The sequence below is a fragment of the Trematomus bernacchii genome, unplaced genomic scaffold (assembly GCF_902827165.1).
Source record: "Trematomus bernacchii unplaced genomic scaffold, fTreBer1.1, whole genome shotgun sequence".
Lineage (NCBI taxonomy): Eukaryota > Metazoa > Chordata > Actinopteri > Perciformes > Nototheniidae > Trematomus > Trematomus bernacchii.
Window position 1 is genome coordinate 1,853,654 of NW_022987851.1, and position 16,688 is coordinate 1,870,341.

General features: G+C 40.5%; 1 protein-coding gene across 1 annotated transcript in view; it reads left to right on the forward strand.

Annotated features, from left to right (window-relative positions):
- The window catches only part of bcas3 (BCAS3 microtubule associated cell migration factor), a 325,389-nt gene extending 308,972 nt beyond the window's left edge, over positions 1 to 16,417 (forward strand). The window contains exon 24 of the mRNA XM_034113221.1: positions 15,040 to 16,417. Coding sequence (XP_033969112.1) covers positions 15,040 to 15,188 — 149 coding nt within the window. The 3' untranslated portion in view covers positions 15,189 to 16,417. The remainder of the gene's footprint in view (positions 1 to 15,039) is intronic.
- The last annotated feature ends 271 nt before the right edge of the window (positions 16,418 to 16,688 follow it).

The window sequence follows — 16,688 nt, forward strand, 5'->3', positions numbered from 1 at the left end:
AACCGACATTGAATACTCTTTACTTCTGAATGATCCTGTGGTTTCACTTTTGACATAGACTAGTGTTTTTTGGTGTACATTTCATGTAAATGAAAGGTAATATTGTATCTTGGTCCAGGAAATTGTCAGAAATTGGAGTGCAATATAGTCCACTTCTGCTGGTACTCTCTGCAATTAGACAGGGTGTAAACATATGTTGAGGTCCATCCTTTAATATAACTCAGAAGAATCTACTTCATGTAAATCATTTATAAATCTTACTAGCTCTTGCAAAAAAGAACCCACATTTAAAATGGATGAAACAGTATTTTTACTATTATTGGGCATTAAGCCTCCTCCTCCATGATTATTGGCTGACCAATCATGGCAGAGCTGGCCAGCTAACCAATCAGAGCAGATTGGACTCTGGTTTCTGACGGAGGGTGAAAAGAGGTGCTGCAGCACAGGCAGTATGAGAAAAATAAATACATTTTTGCACATTAAAGCATGTAAATGTCACAAGTAGAGGGACAAAATACTATTAGAGCTGCTTTAACTTTTTAATCCAGCAATCTGTATCAAATTCATCATTATCAGAGACTGAATGCATTTGATTTGAAACCAGCAAACTAAGGCAACACCTACAGTGGAGGCAGAGTGTTTATATGCACACGCAAAGTCACACTTTGAACAGATAATGTGTTCTGGAGAGTGCGTTCACTCAGCCCACATGTATACACACATTCTGCTCACACCCTGTCATATTGACTCATGTATACACATAAAGTACACACACACAATCTCTCCTAACATGACCCTGCATGTGGGTGTGTGTGTATCAATAAAATATGGTTACATGAATAAGTGATAAGATACATAATGGAGAGGCAGCTGAGCTGAGCTGAGCCAGGCCAGCTTTCCAAAACACTGGAACTTCCTGTCAATACAATGTCCAACCAAAGACACACAGACAAACCTGAAACCTTCCAATTACCCAATGACCGCTCTACCTCCGGAGCCCAGCCCCTATATACACAGTCTGGTTTGATCCCTGGACCCTTCAGAGAGAGTGTCGAAGTGTCCTTGATCTAGACAGTGCCCCAATTCCAAAACCCAACCATACACCCTTCCAACACCCTGACAGAGTAAAATATTTGTGTAGTGACCTCTCAGCTGCATGAGGCTCCTTCTCTAAGGTGTAGCTTGTTAAGAACCATTAGGCGCTTTCACACACCAAATACTTAGCCGATACTTGTCCCCGGTAACTGTCCTAGTAGATCGTGTTCTCACCGGAATAAGTCCCTGAGGGAGGATTTGGCAAATTAGAGCCGCTGACGTCACTTTCTTCTTCTTCTTCTTCTTCTTCTTCTTCTTCTTCTTTTCTTCTTCTTCTTCTTCTTCTTCTTTCTTCTCTTTCTTCTTCTTCTTTCTTCGACGTCTGGTCGAGGTCGCGTATGAGTAAATCGCCAGAAGCGCCGACACCTCCTCATCACTCCACCGCTCCCATGTTTTCTTTTGTGTTGCCATAAGTTATGCCCCTTTCACACCAACACGGTTCCAGAGCCGGTTCGGAGCTAGAGCCTGATAAGCACCGGTTCTTCCTGTTCACACTGCAGCGGAAACCGAAAAAATAGTCGGTCTAGAAGCAAGAACCGCATACGTCACGTTTACGTCGGAGGGGGGCGAGATTAACCTGAGCTAACAGTTCATGGCGATTACGGCAAATACAAGTTGTAACAAGCCGTATGAATGCGAACAAAAAAAATGGTGGCCTCACAAAACTTTTCTGAGTTTTTTTTGCAATTCGCCCAGCCAATCAGAAATTGTTAGTGTGGCCGACACACCCACAAACCATTTCCTCATCAGGAAAGTACCACCTCGCTAGCAGGGACTATCTGGGGGTGAAAAGGTTCCCGCGAACTAGGGACTAGTTCCAGATCCTTTTTGGTGGGAAACCAAATCTCCCCCCCCCCCTATCGGCCTAGTTCGGGGGGAAAAGTACTCCAGTGTGAAAGCGCCTATTGAAAAGCTTTGGGACAAACTCCCCTCTCCGGCAGAAACAGGAACTGGAACTTTTCACAACAAAGTTTATTTGCTGCTTCCCTGTAAATATACAAAACTGTACACTAATATGCAAACTACTACCATTTATTATATTAGATGCAGTTACAGTAGGATCTTAAGGAAAAGAATAATATACAATGTAACTTTTAAGTTGTTAACATCTGTATGTCATTATAACATTTCCATTTTATCATCTTAGTTTAGATGTTTTCACAGAAGTATTTGTACACAGAATGTTCCATGAGGGACACTTAAACCATAAACCAGAGTTTTATAACTCCCACTTCTCTCTAGTTGGTTTGAAATGGCACTTAATTTGGCAGACCCTCCACACAAACACACAGACAGAGTGGAGGTAGGTAGGGAGAGGGTATTGATTGGAATTGGCGCCAAAGAACCTTAACTGCCCCTGATCAGCAGGTTGGCACCTTACTTCGCAGCCACTGTCATCAGTTTATAAGTGTTTGTGTGAATCATGGGCGTAGTCTCTATAACGTCATGGACAATATGTAAAGTTTGGCATTTCAAAATGCATGAGAGCTAACTCGCCTTTAAGAAAAGCCTTAAATGCCCAATCAAGGAACGGACATTTTGAGCTCTTCCGCATTGGCACTGGAGGTTGCAGCTTGGTGTGAAGGGGTGGATATTGTCATGTGTTGTTAAGGGCCTTGAGTGGATGATATATTTCATCTTATCCGGCTGCACACCACATGTTCACTGTACAAAGCATGATAGACAGAAAAGATTCCTTGCTGGAGTCGACTGGAAATGTCAGGGTCACATGTTGCGTCTTAATTACTAGACCATTAGGAAACCCATGTTGATAAACCCCATCCTAGAGTAGTGTTTGGCTTTGATATCATGGTTTGGTATTGGTTTTGCCTTCCAGAGTGAAGCAAGATGAGACATACATTAGCACGTTTTACAGGCTGCTACCTCTCTGAGGCTTTTGAATAGGATAATATCCTCTCCCTCATATCCTCTACTTTATGAAAGGAAGGTGGAGAGCATTGATTTCAAGTTAAAGCCCAACACTGGCAATCAAAGTGTATCAATCAAGTCAGACCTAGACTGAGTGAACCACAGGCAGATAATACAAATGAAGCAATGTTATTATTTTCTGTGTTTTTACACAGATATGATAATAAGACATCATTGAGAATCTTTGAAGCCACATGTCCAAGATGAAAGCCGAGCCATGATTATAACACATTAAAACACTTAGAGCTGACATATGAAAAGCTTCATGTTGATGCTATACAGATAATGGTATCTCTCTTTTCCACTCCAGGTCACTTAAATGCAAACAAAAGCAATACAAGGATGTGTAATTTGGTAATTAGGAAATGAGCTGAAATCATCCCTAATGATGAGCACTATAATCTTCTGCCGCAGACTGACAGTAATTTGAGAGGAAGGTCCAGATAGCAAGAGCTTTCTACACGTACATTGGCGCTATTTCAAGACTCTAATTGGTTTGTGTATGTTGTGTTTTCCTATTAAGAGGTAATACAAGTTTTGAAAAACAGAAATTACAGAAATTAGCATTTGGATTGGTCTATGAAGTGGATTATATTTGGAAATGTAAAAGGATTATTTTCATTAGGTCATTAACCCAATTATGGATACACGTCAAAGCCTTCTAGTTTTAAGCTATCAAGGCATACATATCTGCTATAGATATAATAAATTAATAATAATATATTGCCATTTCACAGTACAGGTACTATGTAACGAAATTGTTCCTCTGCATTTGACCCATCCTAGTGTTAGGAGCAGTGTGCTGCCGTGGACGGCAGTGTAGGGAACGGTGCCTTGCTCAGGGACACCTCGGTAGCACTTGGTCTTGTCGGGACTCGAACTGGTGACCTTCCAGTTGCCAAGCCAAGTCCCTATCGACTTCGCCACCACCACCCATATAATCATTTATCTAAGCTCTCATTGTAGTGTGAGCGGAAATACATCTCATATATATCAGTAAAAGTAAAGGAATATATGTATCAAATGTAATTTCAATGATATAGTGAAATTGCCCTTCATAGCCTTCATTATCCTAACTATGCATAATATCTAATTACAATTTGGACATCTTGCATTTATGCAGGTTGAATTATTGTGCACCTAAATGTAGATATACTCATATCTAAGTAACTATAAGACAACATCACACAATTACAAATGATATATGCTCGAAAAATAAGTATATAACATTTGAACATCCGTTTCGAATTAGGTTTACAGAGGGTCCTGGCTGTTAATTAGGAATGGGACCCCTTCCTCCCACTGCTTGACTTTCTTCTATCGCTGAAAACAAACATCGCCCTTATGCAGGAAATGTCCTTCATTTTGTTTGTGTCACTAATCCAGAATCTGTAATGGCACAGATCAGAATTGGTCTTTTAATATCTCTATGGAACCACTCACAGCAATTCAAACTTAGAAGCATTTGGTGGGTTGGTCAGTTTTGAAATCAATCGGTGTTTCTTTGGCTGATTGGCTGTGCATCAGGTTATTCTCATCTTCTGTTGTTTTCTAATGTAAACATTCGGACCTCTGCTATCTTGAACCGAATCTAAACTATTCAAAGAAATGATGTGTGCTTCACATGACAGCAGTTAAAGGAAATCAACGATCAAACCCCCTTTATACATGCCATGAACTTTGTCCCTTTGACCCTCTGCTGACTGCTTCCCTGATAGTGTGTCTGTGTGTGTGCAGTATGTGTTGGTGTGTCTCTCAGGGTTAACCTGTACACAAGTACCTATGGTACATTGGTGTTGTGCCTAATGGAGCCTTGTTTTTCCTCTTACCAGCTCTGTAGTTTTACACAAGTTTGCTTTCATTTACCGTTGTTCCAATTTCACACATGCTCTGAGAAAAGCATCGCAGAGAACCTGATATGTGGGTGTTTGTGAGTATATGTGCGGGTTTGATTTCAGTATGACTACTTTGCGTGAAAAGAATCATGCAATATTAGGTAGGTACATCAACATCATGGTTAGGGTCAGAAAGCCTCCTGGCCTTCAGTTTAACACACACCATTGAAATTGTACCATTTGAGGTTTTTAGCAGATAAAGTCCAGTTCAGAAGCTGGGATGTGAAATTGGGGAAGAAACACTAAAGTGTATTGCCTCAGGAAAATAGGACAGTAGCGTTACCTGCATTAAGACAATTGCTGTCTCAAAAATAGCATACTTCTGTACATTTGCTGGAAGCCCCGATTATGGCTGCTCAGCACTACAAATACAGTTACACATTTGGGGTTTTTGTAAATTTGTAGGAATGTACAACTTGACCGGTGTCAATAATAGGCCACAAATAGGGTTAATTGAAAAGCCTACAATGATTTGGTACGGCGAACGATCGTTGGCTAACATCAGCAACATCACTCTTGGTTAGGGCACAGCCATGTGCGATTAGAGACAACACTACCCAGTCAAAACGCATGCACTTCATTCACAGCGCACAATATGTTGTAACATTTGATGGTATTCCAAGGCTTCATGTATCAATTCATTCAGGTGACACAACATCATACATTCACACAGATTACCGCTGCTTATTTCCTGTTTAATACTTTACTCCTTTCCTTATTGGTCCAACATCACAATGAATCTTTAACATAAAGAGAGATCATTGTTCCAACAGTTTTGGACAATAACTTTTACAAAAAGCATGAATATATGGCATATAACTGGATAAGGATCATAAGTTTGGTAGCCAAGACAGAAACAAAAAAATATATACACAAGGAGGGAAGAAATAGGCAAAGTGTCTTACATTAAGAATAACGCTTTATTTTCAGTCAAAGCACATCTAAAGGTAGGTTTCCATATTTATCTCTAAACCATGTGTTCAAAGTGTGACGCACTTTCCCCCTCTCTTTCTCACACACACACACACACACACACACACACACACACACACACACACACACACACACACACACACACACACACACACACACACACACACACACACACACACACACACACACACACACACACACTGTTAAGCAGCAGCTTTATCTTGCCCCCACCTTGGCGTAGTTGTAGGGTGGGTCAGCTACATGATGTGATGATGAGCGACAGTTTCCTGACACTGTACTGTCCATCAGTTTCCTCAGCGGACACTTACACCAGCAGCCTCTTTCAGCTGAGACCAGCCCTCCTGTCCAAAACCATTGACAGGGGTCTCCTAAGATGCTTGTCAAAGGACATCAAACCTTATGTGTGGGAGTGTGCATATGTATTTGTGTGCTTGTGTGTTCAATAGTCTTCAGTGTGATTTGTTTTCTACCATAGGCAGTTTGCTCGTAAAGTGCATACACATGTAAAACTTCTTGAATGTGCTTACAGTCTTTTTTGAAGTGTGTGTGTGAGCCTCAAGCACTTTTTTGATACATAAAGAAAAGAGATTGAGTTTCCGCTAACCCCGCCTTGCATCAACTGAGATACGGAGGTAGCTTCTTCTTGGAAATCCAACATAGAAAGTCTTACTAAGGGTCTTCATTGTTTCTTGGCATTCTCTTTCCAAGTCTCTTTGCTCTACTGGAGGGATAAATACCAAAAGATATTCCGTCATTTGGTATTTCAGTTATGATGATTACAATCCAGAATCTCCCATTTTTGTGCGACACAGTTTGGTTGAGATTTGGTGACTGTAAAAGCCATAGCATGTGATTCATATCATTATTTTAAAAGCATTCACTGGGCCCAGTGACCTGTATGGAAGCATCCTCATGTAGTTAGTCAAATGTTTCGTTTTGATTAGCTACCAGTATGTACATAATGTTTCATCCAGAACAGGTGGACCTTGAGTCTCAGATGTATTGACATGCATCATTGTAAAAGTTTGATCTGAACACTACTTTTTATTTCTGTCAATTTCATTTATGCTTAAACTATTATAAAAGTTGCCTTAATATCCTGCTGAAAAAAAAGTGTAAGTATCATAAACATGTCTTTAACGGTAGGCCTTATAATTAATAAATAAATCTCAAGTTTAATTTAACTGTTCAGAACATCCTTATATGATCAAATCTGACTTGTTTCTATTTAATGGTACAGTATGTGTTTTTTTGCTGACAAATACAAATTTGAAAAGAGTCAATACATTATTTTCCATATTTTCTGTTTTTGTTACTCATTCGATCGCCCAGTCTCAGACTGCTGTTGCTCTCTTTTGGCTCAGGACCAGCAGCCTGCCTATAAAAGCACTTCCATACAGTGTCCAGTGGTGAGGCGGCCGTCAGTCTGCTTTGGGTAAATAGCCAGTCAAATCCTGGGTCAGCACTAGGTTTTCATTAGAGGCCTAATTCAAAGCGGCCCACATAGAGTGTCAGGAGTGTCCCGGCCTGATGTTGGCACCCCTTATAGCACACTCTAATGAGCAGCCGCTGGGAAAGTTGTGGTCAGCTGTGTATTCAGAGCGGGTGTTGCTCAGAATATACGGTCAGAGAAGACGCAGAGAAAGTCCCTGCTCAAGGGCCTGAATTAGCTCCATGAATCACTTTCTTCTTTTTCATTTGTTTCTTAATCACGCAACCTGTTGAGTGTCATGATGAATGGGGCTCGCTGCTCGCTGTGGTTTGCCCCGTGGAGTTCAAGCAAGAGGCCGGCATTCTCTGTGGATTTGACAGAATGTGAGCTGGCTGTGTTTTTGAAGATGTGTAAAACTTTTATTATGAAAAAACATTTATTTAAGTACTGGACTTAAATATTATTTTGAGCTACTACTACTTTACTTGAGTATTTCCATTTGATGCTACTTTATACTTCTATTCTGCTATATTTCAGAGGCAAATGTCATATTTTTGACTCCACTACAATTATTTTAACACTCATACTTAATTTTGATACTTGAAGTACATTTAGCTTTTAATTCTTCTATACTTATTATTATGCATAGTATTATGAAATGGGCCATTGTGCAGAATAAGTATTTTTACCATTTGTACTTTGAATTCAGTTTGAAGCCAAAACTTGTATACTTTTACTTGAGTAAAACTTTGAAATCAGGACTTGTACTTGTAGTGGAGTATTTTAAGACCGTAGTACTTGTACTTTCACTTAAGTAAAGGATCTGAGGACTACTTCAAACACTTGAATGAATGTGAGGTTTTGTTTTTTCTAGGTGTGCACATTTCCTTACTGTGAGTCTTAGAAAGGATGTCTTGTTCTGATAATCCAAACTTAACACCAGTGCATTTCGTCGTGATGTTTGCTGTTGGCTTGCAAAACAAATTCAAATGAGTTTTTTATTGAGCTTGATCCCAGCAAGTCCAGAGTGTTTGAGCAGTGCATTAAAAGGAAAGCGCTTTCACCATCCAGCTAGGGCTCCATTTAAACTCTTGTATCTCTCCTGATGTAATGTATGTGGTGTGTGTGTCTCCAGCCGCATTATAGTGTGCTGTCCTTTACACAGGAGGGTGTGTTAAGCCAGGCTTTTCACAGTCCATCAGGATGATCTCCGGTAGATGTTAATGAGCTTTCCCACTAATGTGGACTCATTCGTTCAACTGGCCGGCTTTCTAAGGATTGTGCAGAGCAAGGGCTCACGTAGCATGCCGACATGCTTTCATGTGTAACACATCGACAGTATTAATGGAATTTTACATAAATGATTGGTGCAGTATCTTTGAGTAAGTTATAGTAGGCATGTGCTATTGCTTTATGGACATTGGTGAAAACCAGTTAAGTGACATTGTTGGTGGTGGTGAATGCTCTAGCCTTTTAGAAAAGACATTTGAGAATTGGTTCTTGCAGTTTATTCCCAGAATACCAATTCAGTTTATCATTAGCTCCCGCTGAGGTAGAACTCTGTCGTGATTTCCTCGTGTTCTGCCTCCCTGGGAGCTAAGATTGGCAACATCCGGGGAAAAGGCAGCAGTTGAAAAGCACATGTAAATACAGAAGGTACTATTTGTTTATGATAATAAGTGTCCACAAACATAGTCAAATCATCCGTAGAGACACTTAAGTCATGACATTGGACATATCATTTCGGAAATGTGTAATTCTCCTGGATGAGAGGAATAGAAGTTAGTCAATGGGAAAGTGCAAACATCATCTCTCAAGTTTGAACATTATTTCAACAGGTATGTCATAGCTGAGTGAAAACCATCACCACTTAAGGAAACAAACCCATGTCACTCTGCACTTTCAATATCATTCATAAAAAAGATGCCTAAGATTGAAATGTTATAAGATATGTGATCAAAAAGTATTATGGTAGAAGGTCAGAGAGGGGGCCAATCCAGGGCAGGATAAAGGGAAGTTCCTGCTGTTCACACACAACACCGGGAACTCTCCCAATAAATGTCTGGTAAAAAAAATGACAATTGAATGTCATAATCTTCAACATGATAGCATTGACTTAACCTACCTCAGTGTCTTGGGTGACCTAAGAACTACTGTTACCTGCCAGAAGGAACCCACACTTTCACATTGGCAAGTGAGTGTATGCACTTCTGTGTAAGTGTAAGAGTGTGTATGAGACTGTTGGGGGTTGGAATGTGACGTGAGAGCACTAATCAGAGCCAGCTGGGGCCAACGGTGAGATTAAAGTTAAAACACAAAAACAATCAGCTGGGATAAGTATCGCTATGGGTTACTGCCCCCATCCCAGCCTCTCAGGGGAAGAGAGGGACAGAGAGATGGACGGATGGATGGAACTGGACTGGCAGACCCTCCCCTGATTAAGAGCTCCTTTTATTCTCTTTGATCCTGTGTGTGTGTGTGTGTGTGTGTGTGTGTGTGTGTGTGTGTGTGTGTGTGTGTGTGTGTGTGTGTGTGTGTGTGTGTGTGTGTGTGTGTGTGTGTGTGTGTGTGTGTGTGTGTGTGTGTGTGTGTGTGTGTGTGTGTGTGTGTGTGTGTGTGTGTGTGAATCTGCCCTTATAGGAGGCAAATTTCCTCACAGATTTTTTTCAAATGTGATGGTGTTGGTTGAGGGTTAGGTTAAAGCATATTAACCTAAGTTGAAGTTTACGGCATACATACAATACATGGTCATCCCCAGTGGACTGACTCAGCTTAGTTTGTATGGAAAGAACTCATTTGTCACATAAATGATGGAACTTTAGTCAAAATGTCAGGTGAAGATAACAGGTGGTAAAGTGTGGGGGTTTTTAAACCTGTGATTTCAAGGTAATAATGAAACAAAAATTATATTAAAAAAAAGAAAAGATTTACAAAACATGAAGGACACATAAAAACATTAAACAATTATACAAAGGCAATCCAAATGACGATAAACGATGTGAACGTATGTAAAATTAGAATCTTGGAGAATGTTCATGGCCAGCCTGATCCGGCCCTAACTATAACCTTTATCAAAACGAAAGCCCGCCTCCCAAACAAACTGCTAGCTGAAATGTAAAGATTATTATATTCTTTCTTAATTGGATAGTTTGTCAATTATTAGACCATATTGGACTAGGTTGGGCTTAGGATTGGGTGGGATCGTAAGAATTCCAAAGGCAAAAAAAAACATTTTGAATTAATAATTTGCCCAAAAATATTATTTATAGTTATCATGTTACAGGATCTTTCTTTAGTATGTTAGTTATTAAACAATCTCATAGGAATAATCCATTTAAGCAACTAAATGTTGTAAAAGGGAATTGTGAAAGTGATAGAAATTGAATTTCCCTTCAATATTAGGAGTATGTTTGGAAATCAAATCATAATGTGACAGTGTGTTCCATGTTGCAAGTTTTTTTTTACAACTATTTCTTGTACTTTGCATTTCATGCTAGATTTAGCCTTCGTGTTTGTATGAAATTGAAAGTGTGTATGCTGGTGTGTGTTTGTGTGAGAGTATAAGAGGATTAAGGCCTGTTCACAGCCGAGGGTGCAGACTACCCCGTTCCTGATCATTTCCTCTGTATGTCCGATTGGCTGATGAGGTATTAACTTGCCTCTGGGTTGTTATTTGTGTCTCTGTCGGATTGTGCAAAGACGTGTCTCCAAAAACAGCTTAAATGTCCTCCTTGTCCAACACTGCCAAGAACCAGCCCCCCTTCCTCCAGTCGACTCGAGTCTGAAAAACCTCCGCTGTTATCTCCAGCTGTGGCATCCGGTGCTGTTTTACTGATAGCTTTTTCAACTCTGTATCTAAGGTTGACTTGCACTTTCTTTTGAAGTCTGGCCACTGGTGTTTCCCCAGAACACAGCTCTCGTCCCAGCGAGCGTACAGAGTCAAAACCAACAACAGAATGACTTCCAAGATTAGGCCATTGTTGTTTTCCTTGACAAAAAGCAAAAAACTCAGAAATAGCATTGTCTCAAAAGCATACGTTATCTGAATAGTCACATTTGGAAGCTGCTATCAACTTTCAATTTTCAAAAACACTAAATTGTCAACATTTAAAAAGGTCAACCACTACATATTAGCTCAAAATATTTATCATTCAGCTCAGATCCGCCATCCATTAAAAGCCCACATGTGACAAACCCAACAGTAGTTTCCATTTCTTCATTGGCTTCCCTCCAGAGCAGCATTATCTACATATCACGTCGGACAAAACCACCTTGTAAATAACCATATTACTTTACCCAGTGACATCAGCCCCAGAGATCCCCAACATTAGAGTGCTGGGGGATTGTGTCGGGGGCGTGAGAGGTTAAGACTTGTTGAATAGCTGGTGGGCGTCACACAATGAGGAGGATTAGGCAGCACTAGAAAAGGCCTTTAGGGCTTTACTGGGGTGTTCAGCAGCTTATAGCGCCTACAATAACACAGCAACAGTGCAGATCTATGGGGTTGGCAAAAGGGCTAGCTGGGAGGGCAAGTGTCTGGCAGTTACAGTCAGTGTGGTAGGAAGCGAGGAAGCTGTAATGTAAGAATGGGAAGAATAAAACAAAGTTACTTGTGGGTAAAACGAAGCATTGAAGCATTTTCCCTTGAGGTCCCGTGGGTCCTTCTGAAGGACCCTTAGGTGTCACATTGGCATTTAGACAAGGAGTTAGCGGTGCAGGGCTGAGAGGTGAGGCTCCGTCTCAGTGGCTCCAGCACTTGTCTCTGCTCGCAAGGAGCCGTGGCTGGAAAAGTGATATCACTACAGATGACCCATATTCTGACGAGTAGACCATGGCACTGCGGGAATGCTGTTATACTCAGGAATCTTGTACAATAACTGTGTTTTAAAGTGCATGTTTTTCGTTCAGTAGATTCTAGTTATATGTCAGGACATATGAAGATGATATATGATTTCAGACACTATTATAATAGTTGCTCTTTTGTTGTTTGTTGTAACAAAAGGATGATCCTGGGTTTCACTTGAGACATATGAGTCGTAGAGAGATTTGAATCGTGACGCATTAAACAATTTATTTTCTGATTATTATTATTGTTACATGTTATTTAGCTGACCTTTTTCCCTAGTGACTACATACATTTAAGTACTGTAGAAAGGCCTTTGGGAGCAAGTATTTTGCCCAAGGACACTTCGACATGTTGTCTGCCGGTATGGGAATCGAACCATGACCCTGCTATTGGTCGACACCTTTTTGCCCCATGTGCCCGAGTCACCCCTCACATATGATAGCAGTAGAGTCAAAGTGTAAATGCTCTCTTATCTTGTTATAAAAGGATTTTCTGGTCAAAAGATTAGCTAGCAACCTGTTAGCAATCTCATCAAATAAAGTACCAGTGCAAGTGGCCTTGTAAATAAACACATTATCTGAGCCCAGAGCAGTGTGAAGCAGCAGTCCTCACCCCTGCCTGGGATTACTGCAGCATATCTGCCCTGTGTAGTGCTGGGAAATTAAAGTGGGAGGGGACGGGACGGGGGGGGGGGGGGGTGGGTAGTTTGGCAGCGGGCTGGGATAACACCGCAGCGTGGCACATTGCGTGTTAGCTGGATAATAACTGTGTGGTTTGTATTAGGGTTTCCTGGGCTAAAGTAAGAAGCTCCCACTTCCTGCATGCCCCGCTCCACGGAGACAGTATCCGAGTTGGCTCGTCATCTGAACATCTGCAGGACGTATCAAAACACACGCTGTGGTTTTATGTCGGTACACTTTGTGAATTTGAAAAGACTCTTAAGCTAATTAGAGCTCCTGTTCATCTCAAGGTCACTGATTTGTTCTGCCGTTAGTTTTTGACAGACAGCAGTGTGCAGTTCACCGTCACATAAAACAGCAGAAAGAATTCATAGCATGATTCTCTGGCACAGTAAAAACTCCAGCAGTGGAAACCGTTTTGAACTGATACAAGAAAGATACTTACTTACAGTGAGCACGTCTGCTTTCATGATTTTAGATTTCTGTTCAGTATTCACACTGGTTTTAATTGTATTGCAGTTTTTTGTCATTTGTATCAGCCAAAAAGCATTTATATGTTATTTAAACTCACTATCTTAAATATACGAGCAAAGATCTTGAAACGTGACAAGATCCCCACTCCCAATTCTTTTGCTAAATGCTAATTGGAATTTCTCAGTGGCATTAAACTCTAGAAATGTGTGAGTGTGTGATGCACATTCAGCTGGAAGTATGTCTCTATGTGATGTGTAACCATAAGACACATTCTCTTAGAGGAGCTGACATCACTCAGCTTTCAGAAGTCAACACATGTAGACGTCTAACAAGCCGACAGGAGACATGTTCAAAACAGGAAGAATCCAAAACCCTTTATTCAACCCACAGCGCAGTAATTCACATTGTCGCAGCAAAGGTATAGCTCGGATAAAAGGCAAATCAAATGAGTAGACTATCATATGAATATAGCACAAGATAGTAAAACAAGGTATAAAAGCATTTCAAGTTAATGAACATTCATAAATTAGTTGCCTAGCAGCCAGTAATAACATTTATAAATTGTAAAAGTAGACATTGCGAAATATTATTTCACAAGCAAATAAAAAAATGGGTTTGTACACAATACATGCGTTACAGTCCTAATACTGTTGCTCAGGGGGTAATTGGGTCTACCAATCAGAGTGTCGGTGGTTTGATCCCCGTCCCCTGCAGTCAACATGTGAAAGGGTTCCAGGCCAGGCATGTTTACATTCATTGTATGTAAATCACTTTGGGTTAAAGCGTCAGATAAATGGCATGCACGTCATCTTGTGAATATACAGTATATCAATAAGATGGTTTACAGCATGTTATAAAAGTAATAGGTACCTAATGGGTCGGTCCACCGGTGATGAAGAGTACCAGGAAGAAGAGTTAAGGGGATGTTGAGCAGAGAATGTTGGAATAACAGAATAACGCTTAATGTCCACTATGACATGTGTTAATCCCACATTATGCCAAAGATATCCCTCATTGAAAGTGCCATTAGAAATAAGCTCATTCTCACATAGTATTCACAGGTCAACAAAACATTTGTATTATCCAGACCAACACCATCTCCAATCTGTTGATTGCACACAGAATATGAATACAAAAGGAAACATCATTAATGATCTAACATCTTTAGGATAGTGCGATTAAAAGTAACTTCTTGCTGAGTCAGCAGTTATTAATGCAACTCATAGTGGCAACAGATTGGATAGATTTTACAGAGTAAACAGATGTTCTCATTTTCAAGACAACTTAGAAATGTTCTTATTCCATCCAACACCATTTCATATCTGCTAAGTGTACATGGAATATTCAAATAAGGCCCGCCAATGTTCATGGTTTTAAATATTGGAAGTAATATTTAGGTTTGCTACCCTGCCCTTATACTGAGAACATACAGAATGTCAGTACTTGTAGTAGCAACCGATCAGATCGGTTTCATGGCACAGAATAAACTAATATTATCATCTGGTTTTTTTATATTTGATGCTACTGACACATTACATTTTTTCCTGAAATATGATGTATATATAATAGGATATTATGTTTGTTACCCAGCCCTTACACTGAGGGCATATGTCAGGAGACAAATTGTGCATTTGGACTTTGACCATCATGTTTTCAGATTAGTTCATCTCACCTGATGTCTCCGACTCCACCCTCTCTCTCTCTCCTCTCTCCTCGCTCTCTCTCCCCCTGCAGAGCTGCAGAGAGAGGGCAGCATCGAGACCCTCAGTAACAGCTCGGGCTCCACCAGCGGCAGCATCCCCCGCAACTTCGAGGGCTACCGTTCCCCTCTGCCGACCAACGAGGGCCAGCCGCTCAGCCTCTTCCCCACCAACTTCCCCTAAGAGTCCCACCTCTCCCTCGGGAAGAAGCACCACCGTCCCCCCCACCTGCCTGCCTCCCCCCCCTGTCCCTCCACACAGCATCACACTGAGTGCAGAAACCAAAACGACGTGTGTTTCTCAGTAAAGTGTGTTCTTCTCATACAGTTCGCCACACATTAGTTAAATGCAGTTCTTTAATGATTGGGTTGGCTGCCATTGCTTCTGTAGTTTGTACATACTTCCATTCATCTTACATTTGAAGATGTATTCAAAATGTTCATGTCTTGGCGAAAACACTGACATTAATGTATTATACACACTTGAAAACTTATTTGAAGCTTAACGGCCATCGTTCGGGAGCTAATCTAAAGTGCAGGAAAATTGAAAGTGCCAATTTACAATGTGCTTTCATCTCAGAGTATTAAGTGGCATCTGTGTTCAGGGAGGATTTTCCTTTATTTTTAACTGAGCAGTTTAATCTAACCATCAGGAGCCGTCCTGTGTTTGTGCAGCTGATGTTTCCTCGTCATTCTTCGTGTGTTTGAAGTTTTACGGTGTGCCTATTGTCTGAAGGAGCCATGAGAAAGGCTGCGCCGCCGGCAGAGGAGGAGTGTTTATTCCAGGCAGTGACGTGTAGCAGCTCCTCTCCTCTCTGCTGCCGCTCCTCTCATGGCCACTCACTACATGTTGCTGATTACATTTGTTTTCCTCTCAGGCCTTTGATTATCATGAAATCACATTTGACAAAAGATGCAGTAATTAGATGACACTGTTACTACATTTCTGAAGTCATTTAGATATTTACAGTGTTGAGATATCTTTTTGACATCATTCAGCCTTTCCACATTTTAATTGAGCAGTTTAAACGTCATGCTGTATTTTGTACATTAGCAACTTTTGACCAAAATATTTTCTTGCTTATAGATAAAGATCGCTAAGAAAGTGTATTTTCATTAAATGTTTTAGCTTCGCCCATAGATTTGATAATCAGAAATGACTTTATAAAAATGAGTTTGTCCTGAGCAGATATGAAAAGTATTTACAGTCCAATTTTAAAATATATTAAATAATAGTTTACAATCACATGTCAGTGAGTGTTGTGAGGCGGCTGCATGTCATGTTGGCATGCATCTACTTGTTTTAATTCATGCTTGTTGTTGACGATATGTCAAATACTTACTTTGTTTCCCAGCATTCATGCAAGAAAAAGCATAATAAAACTCAAGGAAATGGAACTGTCTGTCTTTTTTTTTTTCTCCGTCTGATTGCTTCTAATTGTGCCGTTCAGATTTCTACCTCGGCGGTGACCATCAGCACATAGTAACCCTGTAATTAGTACCATATTTCTTTACAGGCAGTAAAGTGCTGTTAAAGGATCTTTTTATGGGCGACTGGCTCTTTGTTCTGAGAGAAGAAACAAGAGGCCATGTTAGTATCTTTGCTAATCAGGAAAGAACAGCCCAAACTCAGGGATAAAAGAACAAGTCATTTCAAATGGAATTAAATTAGCGGTGAATTCTT